General features: G+C 40.8%; 1 protein-coding gene across 1 annotated transcript in view; it reads right to left on the bottom strand.

The window, feature by feature from the left end:
- Positions 1 to 801: 801 nt before the first annotated feature.
- srbd1 (S1 RNA binding domain 1) overlaps positions 802 to 18,258 on the bottom strand; it is a 57,194-nt gene continuing 39,737 nt past the window's right edge. The window contains exons 16-21 of the mRNA XM_061790418.1: positions 18,047 to 18,129; positions 9,510 to 9,616; positions 8,977 to 9,141; positions 7,239 to 7,382; positions 2,193 to 2,377; positions 802 to 1,177 (exon numbers count right to left, since the gene is read on the bottom strand). Of these exons, the coding sequence (XP_061646402.1) occupies positions 885 to 1,177; positions 2,193 to 2,377; positions 7,239 to 7,382; positions 8,977 to 9,141; positions 9,510 to 9,616; positions 18,047 to 18,129 (977 nt within the window). The 3' untranslated portion in view covers positions 802 to 884. The remainder of the gene's footprint in view (positions 1,178 to 2,192; positions 2,378 to 7,238; positions 7,383 to 8,976; positions 9,142 to 9,509; positions 9,617 to 18,046; positions 18,130 to 18,258) is intronic.

Here is an 18,258-nt window from a genome sequence, read left to right as displayed (position 1 = left end):
TTGGAGACTCTAAATTGCCCGTAGGCATGACTGTGAGTGCGAATGGTTGTTTGTTTCTATGTGCCCTGCGATTGGCTGGCAACCAGTTCAGGGTGTACCCCGCCTCCTGCCCGATGACAGCTGGGATAGGCTCCAGCACGCCCGCGACCCTAGTGAGGAGAAGCGGCTCAGAAAATGGATGGATGGATGGAGGAATAATTACACATTTGTCTTTCTTTTTTTCATTTTATTTTTAGAATTAATATTTCAAGAGGTTTTTGCTATAATACTTCGCTGACAAGTTCCAAATAATCTCATTTTTCTTTTGCAAAGTTGTCCATATAAAATACAATGTTCTTCCTGCAGCATTTCTTAAGACTTTTAAAAGGTGTTTTTTTTTTTTTTGGTTGTGGTTGTTTTTTTTCTTTCAATAACAACAAAATTACAGTATTGGGGCATTTATACAAAAAACAAATCTTCATCCATCCGTTCATTTCCTTATTGCCCGTTAGTGATGGTGGTGGCCTCCTTTGATTTTGCAATAATATTTTGCACACTACTATTATTACTATTTTTTCCTTACAAACACAAAATAGCAATGTTTACTATTTCTGTGGAATGCTTAATCTTTTTATAAGGATAATTATATAAAATAAAATTGAAGACATTTTAAGGATCTGTGGACATCTTGTTTTTGTTTTTCTTCTTCTCCTGAGGACATCTTGTAATGATTTCTATCAATCCACATTGCCTGTTTGTAACCCATGCCAGTTTGGAGATTTGGCTTTACACAAATTGAGAGGAAAAAGTGGAAGAGCGCAATGAGCATTCAAACAAGAGTCTCTTTTATTTATTAGCGGAACAAACTCTTTCAGGAAACCTGATTTAAAAAAAGGTACATAAAGTCAGTGCAGCACCCTAATCAGGTCCAGGCTAATGCGTCCCCTCTGAGCGTCCACGTTTAACACCCGCACCTCCACCCTCTCCCCGGGTCCTAACGCCAGGCTGCGGCGGCGCTGGCTAATGGGCAATTTGTCCAATGTAATTTTGCTCTTATGGATGAGCCCTGAGCGGCCCACGCCGATGTCAACGAAAGCCCCAAATAGACATGTGTTTTCCACCCGGCCCGTCAGGACTGTGCCCACCTGTAGGTCCTGAATGGATACAATGCCCCGCTTAAAGTCCTCCTGCCCAAAATCTGGGGATGGCAAAGAGAGAAGATCATATAAAATCAATTGTTTTGGGGGGGGGGGGGGGGGGTCAGGGGCAAGGGAAAGGGATGCAGGGAGAAATAAGGGGCAGGACCTGAAATGACTGAGGGATAAAATTTCGGGAAGTAACCAAATACTCGTCTTTGCATACTTCCACATTTTTGCCAAGCCTTTCCATGAGATATCTTTCTTCCTTTCTGTCGTTTTTAAAACAAACAATGAATGCAAGGAAATAGTCAGAGCCAATTATCCCTAACAACATTGGTAGCCTCCGTCCATCTGTTTACTCAGCTGAGCATGATGTGGTACTGCTCTGCAACCCAAGATACTTGATATAACAAAGAACCTTCAATTTTCAGATTCTGGCAATGAAGGTTTGGAAAGGGTTTTTACTTTAAAGTGACCTGGAAATCAGACCTCCACTGTTCTAAGTTTTTTTAAGCCACATCTATTCATTTAGTTTGAAAACTATATTTGGATAAACCCATAAAGTATCACACAAATGTGACACTTTTTCATTCCATTACAGATAATTGCAAGATATTAGAATTTGACTACTAATACTAATAGATGGACAAGAAATATTGGAAGATAGTTGAACATTAATTACATAATTGTAAATTAAGTGCATCCAATATTTTTTTGATGTTGTAGCAGTTTCTATCATAGGTTTTCTTTTGAATGAGCTCTATGTCGGTAAAGCATTATGTCTCAAAAGGAATGTACATTGCATTCATAACATAATATATTAAGAATATACCTTTACGAAGTTTATGGGAAGTATTATAGGCTAGGCCAACTGCAACCACAATGAGTACACTTTAACTTAAGTTTAAAGGGGACGAAGGACCGGTGTGTTTTATGAATTTTTTTTTTTTAGGGCACATTTCTAATCACATACTACTCATAAATGTGTAATTTAAACACATGACTTATTTTTAACATGATGTTAAAATTTTAAGAACATCTTAGGTTCTCTGTGTGTGACTGGGATGGACTTACCTTGCCGTATGTCAAAGCCAGGGGGCTGGGTGAGGCCATCGATGATGAGCTTGAGGGTCTCCGGTGTGGTGCCCACTGTTGTGGACAGCTCGTCGATACTGCTGCTGCCAACTTTCCGGTCCACACTCTGTTTGAGATGCTCACTCCCGATCTGGCTGGCACTCCCACCAATGAGGAAAAGAAACCTGGAGATGAGGATTATACATACAATTAATGAGTTGTGTTGGGCAAGCTACTTTTATGAGTTACATCATAACCAGTCAGTAATGCTGCTGTAATGATTGATATGTGGACAGCCCAATGTTTGCAGGAACAGTGACCGAAAATTCAGCCACTGACACTGTCATATTGTATTATGAGACTTGAGGAGAAACGCAAGGCCCGGAAAAGTGGAAAATACATGCAGACTGCAGATTTCACACTCACATTCACACCTTCGGGGAATTCAGAGTTTTCAATTAACCTACCATGCATGTTTTTGGGATGAGGAAGGAAACCGGAGTAACCGGAGAAAACAGGGAGAACATGCAAACTCCACACAGGCGAGGCCGGACTTGAACCCGGGTCCTCAGAACTGTGAGGCAGATGTGCTAACCAGTCATCACTGTGCCGCCCAGATTTATTTATTTATTTTTAATCCTGTCCAAACACTTATATTGTTTCCAACCGACATTGACATTTGTGTAAAAACTAATAATTAACTGTAATGGCACTACTGTTGTATAAGCCAGACATAAGTAAAAATACAACCCACAGCAAAGGGGGACATGCAGACGGCCAATTTTTTTAAATCCTGGTCAAACACTTAATAGGTGTCAACTGACATTTTATTAATACAGGAGGTTCTCGGTTTACGACGGAGTTCTGTTCCTATGATGGTAGTCAATCACTAACCTACACTCATGCAGTCTTAAAGTCATAATTACATAAAATATTTGTATGTCAGTCACTGATGGTGTAGTGGTACACTCGCCTGACTTTGGTGCAGGCACCGTGGGTTCAGTTCCCACTCAGTGACGGTGTAAATGTGAGTGCGAATGGTTGTCCGAGTCTATATGTGCCCTGCGACTGACTGGCGACCAGTTCAGGGTGTCGTCCGCCTTTCGCCTGAAGTCAGCTGCGATATGCTCCAGTGTTGAAAATGGATGGATGGATTTGTATGACAAACATTTATAGGCCAAAAATATAAAACAAAAATTCCCTATGTTGGGACCATAGCAAACCAAGGACTCCCAGTAATGCTTTACATTAATGAAAAAACTAATACTTCACTGTAATATCGTCATTTTTGTAATGGCATGGTCAGATGTAAGGTGAAAAGCAAGCAAAGCACAAAAGTGGGGCAAAGCAGAAGAAGACTGTGAAAGCTATTGTTAGCCTCAGTAAGGAGTAAAAAGGAGAAAGAAAAAAATTACAGGGGCGTTTAAGTAATTACACAAAAGCTGAGCACTGCCTATGTTGCAAAAATGTACCTATGCTAAATAAAACTTCTATTGTGTTGCCTTATAAAAAATAAAAATTAAAAAAATCTGGTAAATCTTTCCCAGTGGGCTATAATCGCTGTGACACCTTGTCTCCACTTGTGTGTTTGTAGGATGCCAGGAAAAAGGTCCTTTTTTTGAGCTGTTGACACGCATCAAAACCTGACCCAAACCTATTAACATTACTATATTCTGCACCAACTCAAACTGGCATGAGAACCAGAGTGGCAAATAAAGATTATGGAAAAATGTGTGTGTGTGTGTGTGTGTGTGTGTGTGTGTGTTCGTGTGTGTGTGTGTGTGTGCGTGTAGTGAATATGTTATTTACAGTAGAACCTTTCCACAGATGGTGATAGATGTGACTGCATTAGCCTGTGTGCATGGACCAGCTGGGTGGTGTCTGTGATGGATGTCGCTCGCTGGTAGCCTGACGCCAAGCAGACTCCCCAGCTGTCCCACCCACTCGCCACAGTGATGGGACTGAACAGGTGGGCGCACGTACGCGCACGCAGACGCACGCGCACACGCACGCACACACACACACACAGACACACACACACACACAGATTCATAGAAAATGCTGTTCGGAAATGCTTATTTGGCAGTGGCGGGACATTGCGGATGTAAGGGGACACGGCTTGTGTACAAATATGTGCAAGACAGCTGTGAGGCCCACAGTCAGGAGGCAAAGGAATAAAGACTTCCTATTTTTTTTTTTTTAGAAATCTTCATTCCATTGCATACTGGCATTTTAGGGGTAGCAGCTTGGTGGTCCAAATCAATGATCACAGCTAAAATAATTGTACATTTTGTGAGAAAATGCAAGTTACAGGAGGCTAGACAAAATTATGTACGCCCCTCCGCGTTCATGCCTGTGCATGTGTTGTATACAGTTACCAGGAGGGGGGCAATGCGTGGGCCGTGAGCAGTAATGGGGGATCCAGTTTCTCTAATGTGATAAACGTGATATTCCTTACACCCCTCACACAGACACACACACATTACAATTCTCTGCTATCCTCCCTCCCTGTCAGTTTTATATAATGTATTGTATTTGGGAATTCTTGAGCCACTGTGCAAACTAATTTATTGCGGGCCGTTGGTAACCTTGACTAAGCCCTTAGCACAAATAAAGACCTGCCTCAAATACTGTAAATGCCTCCTATATCCTCTCAGAAAAAAAGAAAAAAAACATGTACAGTGGTGCCTTAACTTACGAGTTTATTTTGTTCTGTGACCACGCTCGAAATTGAACACACAAAGTATCTCAAAATGATCTTATTTGACCTAGATTTGCATTGTGTGTTATCAGTAAGCTAGCAGACTTTCATAAAACAAAATTACAGTAATCTGTTTTGCTTAAATACAGAACATGTAATTCTCTTTGTTTTATGTTGTTTTACAGCACACTTCAACATGGAGTGGAAATAAACAGCTTAAAGTAAGCAATTGGTCTTTTTTGAAGCACTGTTCACTATCTGCCAAACTGCTGCTTGTTGTGATGTTCACTACCACCATACCCAGCTCAAACTCTATTTTTGCTCTTTAAAAAAAACAACAAAAATAAAAACAACAACAACAAAATTACCATAGTGACGGCTTATATCTCGAAAAGAGCTGAGGTACCACTGTATTATAACTATATCATGTTCACACGCACAGCTGAGCCCCATTGAACTCTGTTGCTCACCAAAACATCCGCACCTACAGAGCAACCGCCTCTGTGGACACTCCACAATGTTGCTGGCGTCCATCTTTACATACCAGGGAGCTACTCGCCTTAATACATCCACAAAAATTGTCTTCGATCTTGCCTTTTCACCTCATTCCTTCTTAACAGTGCTTTAATTTTTTGTCTAACATGAGATCATAATATGTACCGTAATTTCTCGTGTATATTGCGCACCCCCCCAAAAAAAAACCTTCAAAAGTCAACAGTGCGCCTTTTACATAAATATAGTAAAAAAAATTCCTTCACAGTGAAATGAAGAATATGATTAGATAAGTGTTTTAGAAAAGCCATCAATTAGTTTTGAATCTTATTTATAAGTTTTTTGTTATGTAGTTATAGTTATTAAGTTTATAAGTACATAATATTTAAGGTTACGTTTAAGTGTTTTCATGCATCTATTCCTTTATTGCGTGTGAGTATTGAGGCCATGATGCACCTTAGTGTATAGTTTTGACGCAGCAGTATTATTTTTAATACAAAAGGTTTACTATTTCTTTAGTAATGTATGTATTACTGTGGCGCACCGTACTGTTTAGTTTTAACACTGCGGCTTTACGGAGGTATTTTCCATCTCGCACGTGATTAGCCGGCCCGACGTCATTGTTGACGTCATCATGTCAGTTTGCTGTCAGAGGATTTCCCAGCGTGCCTAGCACCGTAGTATAGTTATTCAAACGCTGTTTTAAATCAGTTTGTCCCCTAATCCCATAAATAGTTGTAATAATGTGAATGTTAATCAAGCTTATGTGTGTTTATTCCCCCTCTGCAGCTTTTGTTGTGTCTTAACTATTTTTGTTATTATCTTGCACCAGGAGTGAATGTGTTATCTGTGCACATGACCTCTCTAGCTTTCAGTATGATGTTAAAGCTGGCTGATGTGTCAATGGTCACGTGCGAGGTGAAAAAGATACCCTTACACTACACACTAGGTTGCGCCATCGTAACACATTACTAGAGAACAAGCAAACCTTAGTATTAATAATAATACTGATCAGACTTAATTAGAAAACAAAATAGGAGGGCATTATCTTTAACATTTATTGCAGATTAATATATCAATGGAGACAAACTCATCGGTGCGCATTATACATTGGAAGAAGGGTTTTCCTGATTTTTTGAGTTGATTTTGGGGTTGCGCATTATACTTGAGAGCGTAGTATACACAAGAAATCACTCGTATTTTAATCAAACTTGATTGTTTATTGGTGATAAAATGATAAATACACAATCTTGTTTAATAATATTGCAAAAATGTGTTTAGGTATCTAAAACGGATTCCCCCAATAGTAAGAAAGAAGACGTGGTGAGGGACTTGAATTAATCCTACAACCAGCCTAACTAAAGTTGCAATATGAGCGAATGTTCACAAAAACGCAGATAGACCCTTAGCTACCACCTAGAACTCAGACCATTAAAAAGGCACATCGGAGCCTCTAGTGTCAGAACGCATGTAGACTAAACACAGTTGAGTGATTACAGCTGTAGCAGAGGGCTCCCACACATACACGCATACGCACATACACACACATGCACAGACACACGCACACACACACACACTCACGCACAAACACACACACGAAACGTGTTGTTCATTGTGCTTTGGATATGGGTATCAGCCCTGCTAACAATCATTTCTTGCACAAGGACAGACGCTGACAAAGACACACAGCGGAGAACCTCTGCGAAAATCTAATCAAGAATTCCCGCACTAGAATAAGCAGCACCATATGAGAAGACATCCAAATCGACTCCATCTTAGCCCAAACATGCTTCAGCTGGAGGGAAGACTGGTGCCCAAATGTATGGGTGTGTCATTGTGTGTGCATGATTTACCTCTGTGCCACATCATAGGACTCTGGGTGGATGCAGGTCTGGTCCAGAGGGTTGAAATGTGTTGGTACAGCAGCATTGGCCTTTCCTTTGACTTTCTTGGCAGCTGGTTTAGGTGGCATTGCTGGAGGAGGTGGACACTTGGCACTGTTGTGACATGAAAAATGCATGAAATTTAATTAGAACGCACACATACTGTATACCACTACTGTGCAATGGAACCTCCGAATAGGAATGCCCCTGAGGGTCGTACAAGTCAGAATTCAGCCAAAGTTGTCAGGAAAAATACACCTCTAAAAGATTTTAGCCTAGTGAGGTTGGTCTCTTCATCGTTCAACATATGACTTTCTTGTCCAAGCTGCTCAGTACAATATGACCAAGTCAAAAACTGGTCAACAATGATATGCGCACCTTCATTAAGGTCTGTTGCACATCTGGTCGAGTACACATGTTTTTATATATTATTAATATTGTTTTAACTTGCAGTTGGTGATGTGTCCATGTGCCACATACTGTAGACATGTACATGAAGTGCTACCTCCATAAGTGAAAATGTTGCTTTTATTGTTGATTTTTGGGCATGCCCTTCCCCCCCACACTCTGACCATGTTTTATCCACTAGCTCCATCCCTGGTCGTCATGGGAACAAAATCCATAAATGCCTTTGACCCAGCAGTATATAGAGTGGGGTGTCCAGTCCCTCGTTTGCATAAGAGGGAAAAAACGGCAAATCTCAACAAGAAAAACGGTGCGTAAAATGTACTAATTCTTAAACCTTGGGGTATTTTGATGATATTAAGACACCTGGGAACTGTTTTAAGCTGTTAAAAGAAATAACATCTTCAAAATGCCTCTCGACTTTTAGGATCACAAAATTTTGACTCAGGATTATTTCTACAGTATTCCTTTGAAATAATAGATTTGAAATATGAACAAATCTAAAGTTGCTTAGCGTCCTGAATCGGATTATGGTTGACCATTAGATTCAACTGAACCTTTGAATCTGTTTTAATTTAGTATAGCCATCCATCCATCCTCAATTGCGTTTGTCCTCATAAGGGTCGCAGGTGAGCTGGAGCCGATCCCTGCTGACTTTGGGGGAGAGGCGGGGTAAACCCTGGACTAGTCGCCAGCCAATCACGGCACTACAGACAAACAAGCAGTCACACTCACACAAATCGGCAATTTCGTCTTCAATGAACCGAACATGCATGCTTTTAAAATGTGAGCGGTAGCCAGAGAACCCAGACAAAACCAACACAAGTGCAGGAAGAACATGCAAACCCTACACAGGAAAGTCGAGATTCGAAGGCAGAACCTCAGCACTGAGGCAGACATGCTAACCACTTGTCCACCTTGATGCCCATTTTTATGATAACTAGGTTATAATATGCAATAGGTGAACAGTTATGTTAACTTTTGATAGGGTTGTCGACTGTACACAGAACAAAACAGTTATCAAGGTGTATCACTACAATGTGGCATTAGTACTTTATCTCGAGTAACCTGTACCTTTAACCCCGGGAACTGCCCTGAGGATGCCCGATCTTGGAAGTTAAGCAGGGTTGTTCTGGCTAGTACTTGGATGGGAGACCACCTAGGAATACCAGGTGCTGGGGTTGGGCTCCCTGCTCACCTGCTCCCGTAAAAACTATGGATTACAGAAATCGCAATTGCGGCCTAATGTGCCTCATGGCACTGAGAGCTCTGGGGGGAAAAAAAGAAACAAAAAAAACTGTACCGTTGGATAGTTTGGTTGATTCTGATGAAGCCGGCGCACTGCTGGTAGCTCTTAGGTCCCATGCCTTTGACCAGCTTGAGCTGCTCCCTGTTGAAGAAGGGACCGTTCTGCTCTCTCCACTCGGCAATACTGCGTGCCCTGCCAGTATTTAAGCCTGCAATGTGCCTACGAGACAACAACAAAAAGATACTTGAATTCGTAGAATTCTGATTTGACTGAGGTAACACAAAATATGCACATAGGCCAACTTGGAAGGGAATTGTCCAAGCAATAAAGAGAGGTGATTTGGAGCGCCGTGACACACACCACTGTGTCAACACTCCACATAATACCTCAGTCATCAACACGTCTGCGATAGTTTATATGCATGCATAGAGCGACTTCTGGCTGCGCAGGCGGGTAAACAGATGACCTGATGCCTGCCAGCTCATTTTGTGCTGTTTGTTTCTATATTGAACCGCACGTCCCAATGTGCAGGACTGTAGCCTTTCTATGCGGATTTGTATGACTTTAGTTTTAGTGTGTCCAGCTACCTCATCAGAGTCTCTGAGCAGATGTTGATGTCGACCCCGACAAAGCTCACGCACTCCTGAACCACGCCATCAAGGGCTGCCTTCAGAGCTCCGGATGAAACGTCATGCTGAAAACACACACGAAAACGATGAAATGTTATCAGGTGAAGTGATACAAAAAGAATGTAATAAGTAAAATTACAGTAATCCAAAACACTTTTTCGTAAAGCATTTTTGATGCGCATCTGAAACTTTGTTGGCAAGACATCCCCTGGGAGGATTATTAAATTTCATCCTGAAAAAGAGATTAACGGCAGCCGAGCCAAAACAAATTCTGAGACACACCGAGTGACATTTGACTGACAACTACAGTAAAAAGAGAGCTGATTGACAGATGGAAAGAACCCACAGAGGGTGCAAAGACAGTCGATGTTTAGCTTGGCGACAGATAAAGATCCTCTCAATGAACTCCTCATCTCAGCACACGTATCAGCCACAAGCCCAACAACAACTGGGGAATATCTTCCAAAAAGGCTTGGAATGTTTTCCCTATTAAGGCAGATACCGAGGCAAGAGAGGGGAAGAAAGATAGGAGAGATTGTATCAAGTTTGACGACCGCCAAGCACCAACGCCAAAATTCAAGGAGGTGGACACTGATACCGAGGCAACTGCTGGACGAGTAGCTGACAACTGAACTACTGTTACCGACGGTGAACGTGACTGAGCCTAGTTGACCCGTAACTCGATCAAGCTTACAATAAACACTTTCATGTAAACAAATAACAACAAGCCAACAAGTAATCAGGACAGAGAACGAGACCGTTGACAGGTACAAGATGTTGGGGTGATATCAAATACATGAATACTTGGAAGGCTGCTTTTCCACTCATATCATTTACAAACCCCAATTCCAATGAAGTTGGGACGTAATGGAAAACATAAAAACTAGTCTTTACACGATCAGGATTTTCGGGGCCGATCACAGAGTTTAAAAAAACGATAACCGATCACCGATCCGATCACAAGATGGAGCAATGTCTCTATTTAAATGACCTGCTACCTGAGGGATGGAAGGTGACGGGCATTCAATGTTGGTCTTCGCCAGTGACATGGGCCCATAACTACATGCTGTAGTGGTAGAAATGGGCCAAGTTATTAATATTAAATAACTGGCAATTGCGCTGGATAGCCACTGATGGAATGAAGGCGCACAGTAGTTACAGTATATAGTAGGGGAGGGCCAAATGTGTACTGGGCTTGGTTTTAGCCATGCCCAAAAAAATCCAGACAACTGAAATATAAGCTATATCTCAACAATTTAATACAAACGTGTTCAGAGTCTTCAGTGATTTGTTTTCAAATACCATATGTTTGAAGATAAGTGCTGAAAACGTGCAAAATGACTTAACAGGGTCTTTAAGAAGAATCATGAGACCCCAAAGCCAGAGGCATTTTGAAGACAACAACAAAAAGACAAAAACAAAAATTCAACCTTGAAATGACATGACATTCCCATGAATGAGAAAATGAATGATTTATGACTCAGGGTGGATACACAATGAGGTTGGAGACGAGTGAGTTAGGAGTGTTGATGAGGAAATCACCTGTAATATTACACCAGGGAAGAAGGTTTTCACACGAGAAAAGGTGAAGGTTATTGAGTCGGCATGGGGCTCCACCTGCAGTCAAGGCCAAATTGGGCTCACATTCTTAATGGAACCTTTGAGTAGGTGAGAATAGCACACTTCCCATGACACCTTGAAAGAAATTATTTCAATTTCCGACTTGACTGAGACTCAACTTAAACCTGCAGCATGTGATTCCTTTTTGGACCCTTGAGGGGCGGAAGCATAGGCAAACACTTGTAGGCAAAACCAGTCACATAACTTCACCACCAGAGGCCATCATCGACTGACAAGAAGTAAAATAATTTTTTTTGAAATCCGTAACAATATGACCTTTGTTCCACAGCTACCTCAAGCACCTCAGCCTGCATTTGGCAGTGGTTGGAAATTGCTGCCAGAACGCTGAAAAGAAACTTCAATCCAAGACTTTACAGTTGAGTGCATCTCTGGCAGCAAGGTGAAATATGCCAAAGTTGGAGTGGAGGAGAATTAAAACTAAAAGTGAAGAAAACAGGAAAGTTCTGCCCTATTAAACCCATTCAGTGTCTATGTCATGACATCCAAGACAGTGGAAGCCCTCATGGCTCTCTACAATTTACAGTAGACTATAAACGCACCCACGGATCACTGCATCACTAAATCTATTGAAGCAGTTTCCTACTCATCTCCTCCTTTCTTTCTTCACTACAAATAATTTACACTTTTCTCTCATTGTCTTGGAAGTTGTACTTCCGTTCTTACATCTTAACTTGTACATAGTGTAGTAGATAACATCAGATAATGGGTAGAAAAAAAATCTAGATTGACTGTATTTGTGAGTCTTGGTATGGTTCATCAAGAATCATACCTACTGTAAATATTAGTAAAAATAGTACACAAGTTTTTACAGCATATTTTTATATTTGATCTAGTGATAGCTTAGACAGCAGTGCCTTGAGAAACTTGTTTAAGCCCTTCTGTGACCAGGCCTATAACTCAAAACACTAGTATCTGAAATCGTTGTTCCCTAGCGAAATGCAAATTCCATTAATCCATTCCAGACTCCTCCCCCAAAAAAATCCAACAAAAATGTTTATAATTTGTTTTAATAAGGAAATAACACTCTATACTATTGTATATTATTTAAAAAAACATGCAGTAATGACATAATTGAATAGAATGCAAAGAAAATGAAACAGTTTTTGCCACATTTTTTGCTTCAACTCAATGGACATTGTGCTGCTCCTTCTGGTGTGCGTGCCTTGGCCACCTGAAGGCAGTAGTGTATAATATAAACGTTAATACAGTACTGTACACGGAGACGGTCTCAGCTGCTCAGTAAGGCAGTAGTTAGTTGTACTTCTCAGAGGATGAAGAATATATTCCTTTGAGTATGGTTATATTATCTGTCTACAAGTATTGCTCCACCCTTTATATTGAAATATCAGTTGCTTATAGAGTATATAACACTGCAACACATCTGCTATTTGTTAGCCCGTCTCTGGCATTTCATACTATGTGTTAGCATTATACTGGTGGACTTCAAAGCAAAGTTACACTATATTGCCAAAAGTATTCGCTCACCTGCCTTGAGTCACATATGAACTTAAGTCACATCCCATTTCCAATCCATAGGGTTCAATATGACATCGGTCCACCCTTTGCAGCTACAACAGCTTCAACTCATCTGGGAAGGCTGTCCACAATGTTTAGGAGTGCGTTGATGGGAATTTTTGACCATTCTTCCATGTTGGACGAGAAGGCCGGCTCTCAGTCTCCGTTCTAATTTATCCCAAAGGTGTTCTGTCGGGGTGAGGTCAGGACTCTATGCAGACCAGTCAAGTTCATCTACACCAAACTCTCTCATCCATGTCTTTATGGAAATGAAATGGAAGAACTGCTCCCACAAAGTTGGGAGCATGAAATTATCCAAAATATCGGCTCCTTAGTTGCAGTGAAAGGAACGCTGCTTTAGCATCCCATTAGCTATTGGATAATTCCACGCTCCCAACTTTGTGGGATCAGTTTGGAGCTGGCCTCTTCCTGTTCCAACATGGCTCTGCACCAATGCACAAAGCAAGGTCCATACAGACATGGAGAGTTTGGTGTGGATGAACATGACTGGCCTGTACGGAGTCCTGACACCTACCTAATAGAACACCTTTGGGATGAATTAGCCAGGCCTTCACGTCCAACATCATTGAGTGACCTTACAAATGCGCTTCTGTGAGACTGGTCAAAAATTCCCAACATACACTCCTGAACCTTATGGAAAGCCTTTTCAGAACAGTTAAAGCCGTTATAGCTGTAAAAGGTGGAACGATGTCATATTAAACCCTATTGATTAAGAAGGGGACGTCACTTTAGATCATATGAGAGTCAAGGCAGGTGAGCAAATACTTTTGGCAATAGCGTATGTGGTTGTTTTAAATGCATAACGAGTAATTATCTTTGATGTTTAGTTTGACAGTAAACTAACAGTGTGGCAATACACACTTGAAGCCACTTTTTGGAAGAATTGTTTAGTATCTTACAAACTGCTGCTTGTTGTGAAGTGAGCAAGTTTTTGCTTGCAAGTCAAAGCAAAGAAATCATGCGAAAGAGGGCTTGTATCTCAAAACTAAAGTCGGGTGACTTGTTTCTCAAGGCACCACACGGTATAATATGTTTGGGTCCCAATGAGGGGCAAAATGTCCAAATTGGGTCAGACTTAAAATAACCTTGGTATATAATGGAACATAATAATAATAAATAAACAGAACGACTACTAATATGCCAGGCCATCGGTAGTGTCATGGTGCACATGGCGCGGGAACAATTCCCACTCAATACCAAAGCGCCAATCAATGACCACGAACAGATTAAGTGGCACAGAAAAATGGATGGATAATAAATGCCACAAATGCCATCAATTCAACAGATAAATGCCCCATTCTGTGGTATTAAACCTCAAAACCATCCAGAGGCCTTTGGGCTGGATCCTAAACCTTGTTTAAATTGGCTAGAAACCAGCTGAAGCCAGCCAACCAATACCAAAAACGATAGGGCAGACCTCCTGTCTGCACCTTGAATGAATAAATGCCACAGAGTTACCACATCAGATGGCGAGGGGTGAGTAAGCACAGTATCGCACACCAAATCAAGCTTTTCCAGTGAAAGACGAGATAAATACATAATCTATAGCCGCAAATTAGAAATGTATGAGGGGAGAAAGACAACGCAAAAAGCATAGAAAGTAAACGCTGAGATTTGAGGTGATGACGGAAAATGATGACAGGAGACCAAAACACCATTCATGAAGGATGAATTTGGCCACTGGAATATGGCTGGAGCCTGACTGGCCACAAACTCTAAAAGCCCTGACAACAATCAATGTTGTAGAGGCCAAATGGTAAGCATTGTAGTTTATATACTCATGTAGCTGCATTTGTATTATTATAAACGTCTGAGAGTACATTTAAAATACTTTGCAGAATTAGGCCAGGTGAAGGAGGCTAAACGCGAGCATATTCTGTCACCTCTGGGCTCTTTGTTTAAATGTAGCGTACGACAACAACTGCTGAAGCCATTCTACTATTTTTTTTTTTTTTAATGAAAGTTTTTGTTGCTTGAGGCTGCTTTTGGTACCCCTGTGAGCTAAACACTGCAAACCATGGTAATCTTGTTGGCAAAAATGTGCTTCTATAACTGGTGGGAGAAAAAGGTGGTGGCCATTTGATCAACAATTAGTAGCTGTTGCCTTTTTTTGGCTTCTTTCTTCTATTTTACATCTGTAAGCTCACCCATGAGTGTTGACTCGCTTAAGTAACAGTCAGCAATCTGCGCCTTGAAATGAGTAAGGAATTAAGTGTAACTATTTACCAGTTAAAATAACAAGCTTGACTAATCTCTCCACTTCTTGACATGCAATCGTTCACATGACAGTAAGAAATCATGTAAACAGCAAGTTTCTATCATTGATAAAAGTAATTTTTTTTCCCACGCCTCAGAACCATCTATCTGTTGTCAATTCTTTACCCTTCTTACTCGTTAAAGTGTTCTCTCGTCTTGCCCCGTGGGCAAAATCATTCAAGAGTGAGTGATGGCATGCTCAGGTACGCACATGCACACACAAACACCTGCCCTTTGCACCGGGAACCTTCATATGTAACATGACTTTACTTGAGCTAGATGAAGACCAACTGCAACAGCGCCAATACACTGCCTGAAGAAGTAGTTATTCGATTAACCTCACAGTGCAAATCCAAGATCCCCACCCACTATGTAACATTTTTTTTTTTTTTTTTTTTTTATAAATCAGAACGAGCATGAGGACTTACAAGCCCTTTTTTTAAACTGCCTGTAAAACATTTTTTCCCCACAGTGCTGTTCTGGAAAGACAGCACTAGCGCCTTACACACTGCGCATTTTAAGCTGTTTTTAACGACTCGCAGTCCTGTGTGTAAGGTATCTATCTACCTAGCTATCTATCCATCATATCTGTCCCTCTATCAATTCACCCATCCATCCATCTCATTTCTCTGGGTTGTGTATAAAAGGCACAGGTGGCTGAGTACCTGATCTACTGTGATTCCACAGTATCTACACCACATTGGGGGGATCCCACATTGCATAGACTCAGGCCGGTAACAATAAATGAGGGCAAGAGTGAGAGAGTTGGCTTAATATCCGGCAAGTAGGCAATGTTTTCTTACTCAGCAGTGTGTGTGTGTTAACTACAGGTGATTGAGAGATGAAGAAGTGATCCAAAGACTGCACCCAATACGTGTCTAACTTAAAACCAAGGTTCTGACCAATTAAAGTATAAAATCATAATACTGTACTTTTTTTAAAAGTCTATTCCGCTATCTCTGACCATGTTTTAAAAGGTATTTAGCCTGTGCTGCATTAAAATCGGTGTTCCCACCGCAATGGTTAAGTCCAAACTGATTTTCATGATCCTCCACTTTTTTAGCCCTCAGCTCATTTCCTCCATTCTCTCAGAGCTGTCACTCACTGGTCCGAGTGACGGGAGAGCGAAAGAGCGACCCCGCTGTGCCAGCTGGCTAGAGTTACATGTGCCCAAGTGCTTTTATGGCTTCACAGGCAATAATCTTTCAAAAATCTCACAATGTCATGAATCACAAATGCAGGAGGATTAACAAATATAACGTATACAAACCTACAGTATATGGCGCTTTCACATACACACAAAAAAAGAAAAATTCTGGAGAGCTCGCAGGTCGGAGGGATGTCCCGTCTCGTATCTGTCAGCACCCGGGGTTTATTTACCCGGTTATATTATCATTTGTTGACCTAGTCACATGATCTGATCCCCCCCACGGCACCCCTGGAGAGTCATGTGATGAGAGACGCAGGGCCTGTGACCTGACAAACTCAACACACACAGGCACTTACACAATATGGCCTACACCCTTCTTTCAAATTTCATTCTGCACTAACCCTTCAGTGTTCCTGCGATTCTTCTTTCACAATCTGCTGTCCTTTCTTAAGGCCCCCGTTTCAATATGGGCCCCTTCTCTTTGATCACCAAGGGAAATGACAAGTGGTTCACTCATTTGTCAACCAGAATATCTTGTTTTGGTGTAACTACTACTGTATTTGTACTACTAATTAGGGATGTAACGGTACATGCATTCATGTTCTGATCTTATGGTACATACACAGTTTCCACATGCCAATATATTAGGTAAGGGACAGATTATAAACAAATACAGCGCAGCTCTATTTCTCTCTCGTGGACGCCATTGCTAGCGATATGCATTAAGCAGCATGTCAATCTGCTCATGTTTACATGAAATATAAGCAGTTTTACGCCGTCTTCCATTACTCTATCAAAAGTGAACAGTGATCTTAAAACCAAGGTACCAAATCATATTTTTTGCTAACACTGATTAAACCCAGAGAAATTTTCTTTTATTTATTTTAGGAGAAAAGTTGTAATTTTATGAGAATACATTTGTAACTATGTTATTAAATGAGAACAAACAGGCACGTTTTATTTCAAGTAGAGATGGCAATGTTGTCAATACGATCCCTGCTCAAACAAGAGCTGTAGAAATGACTGAAAGTACAGTACGCACGTTTACTGACTACTTGACCTCCTGGTCTTATCCAAAAGTGTATATTTCGGACTTTCTGTGTATTTTGGTAGAGATTTGGAGTTGTGTGAGCCATCTCGTTTTCTTGAGTGTCCCACATGCAACAGCAGCCCTCTGTTCATCTCCGTTTTTAGTTTAAAACTCATGTAAACGAGCTCCTAAACACAGTAGTTATATTACACAAGAAATACAATATTAGAACACAAATATTCATAAAAACAAATGTATTACTTCAAAAAGAAAAATATTGAATGAAACACAGTGAGAAAAATATTGCAATATCGACACATATACTGTAGTAAAATAATTGATTATATAACTTTTTTCTCTGTCAAATTGTCACGTTTTCATCTTTGTCTTCCATGGTTTTTCTACATACTAAATACTGCATTAATGATAATTAAAATATGACATGGCAATACTAATTGTCTGGAATGTTATCACGGTCTATCGGTCATACCTGAATCCAGGGAACATTTCTCTAATATTTGTGATTATAAAATTAAAATGCCTCTCTCAAAACTGGATAATCCATCCAACCTTTATGTACAAATAGCGACAAGGTTCTCATGCTGTCACACAGAGATGTACATTACAGTGTAGAGTTATGCACACACACACACACTGGCACATATGGACGACACGTAGCAATCACACAAGCAAAAACACACGTCACTCTGGGTCATTAATTGAGTTACCGGTCACCGTTACCGTCATCTGTTTACACAGGCCTCCACTGACTTGATTACAACCCCGGGTGCCTCTTCTTCTATCTCTTCCCTCGTGTCCAAAACCCATTATTACTATTTGTGTTTTCCCTGAAATACTAGGAGTACCTATGAAGCCTCTTACCTGGTATGTTCCAATGCCTATGTGTTTTGGATCGATCTTCACAAGCTCGGCCAATGGATCTTGGACCCGTCTTCCAATGGACACTGTTCACAAACACAGACAAGAAGTCAGGAGGGAGTTACTGGAGACTCAATAGAAGGCCGTGAACTATCTGAACCAGGTTATTGAATATTCACAGCTGCATTATATATAATTACTGAAAATGCAAATGT

Source organism: Phyllopteryx taeniolatus, chromosome 11 (genome assembly GCF_024500385.1).
Source record: "Phyllopteryx taeniolatus isolate TA_2022b chromosome 11, UOR_Ptae_1.2, whole genome shotgun sequence".
NCBI classification, from domain to species: Eukaryota; Metazoa; Chordata; class Actinopteri; order Syngnathiformes; family Syngnathidae; genus Phyllopteryx; species Phyllopteryx taeniolatus.
This window is presented reverse-complemented; position numbering and strand designations above follow the sequence as displayed.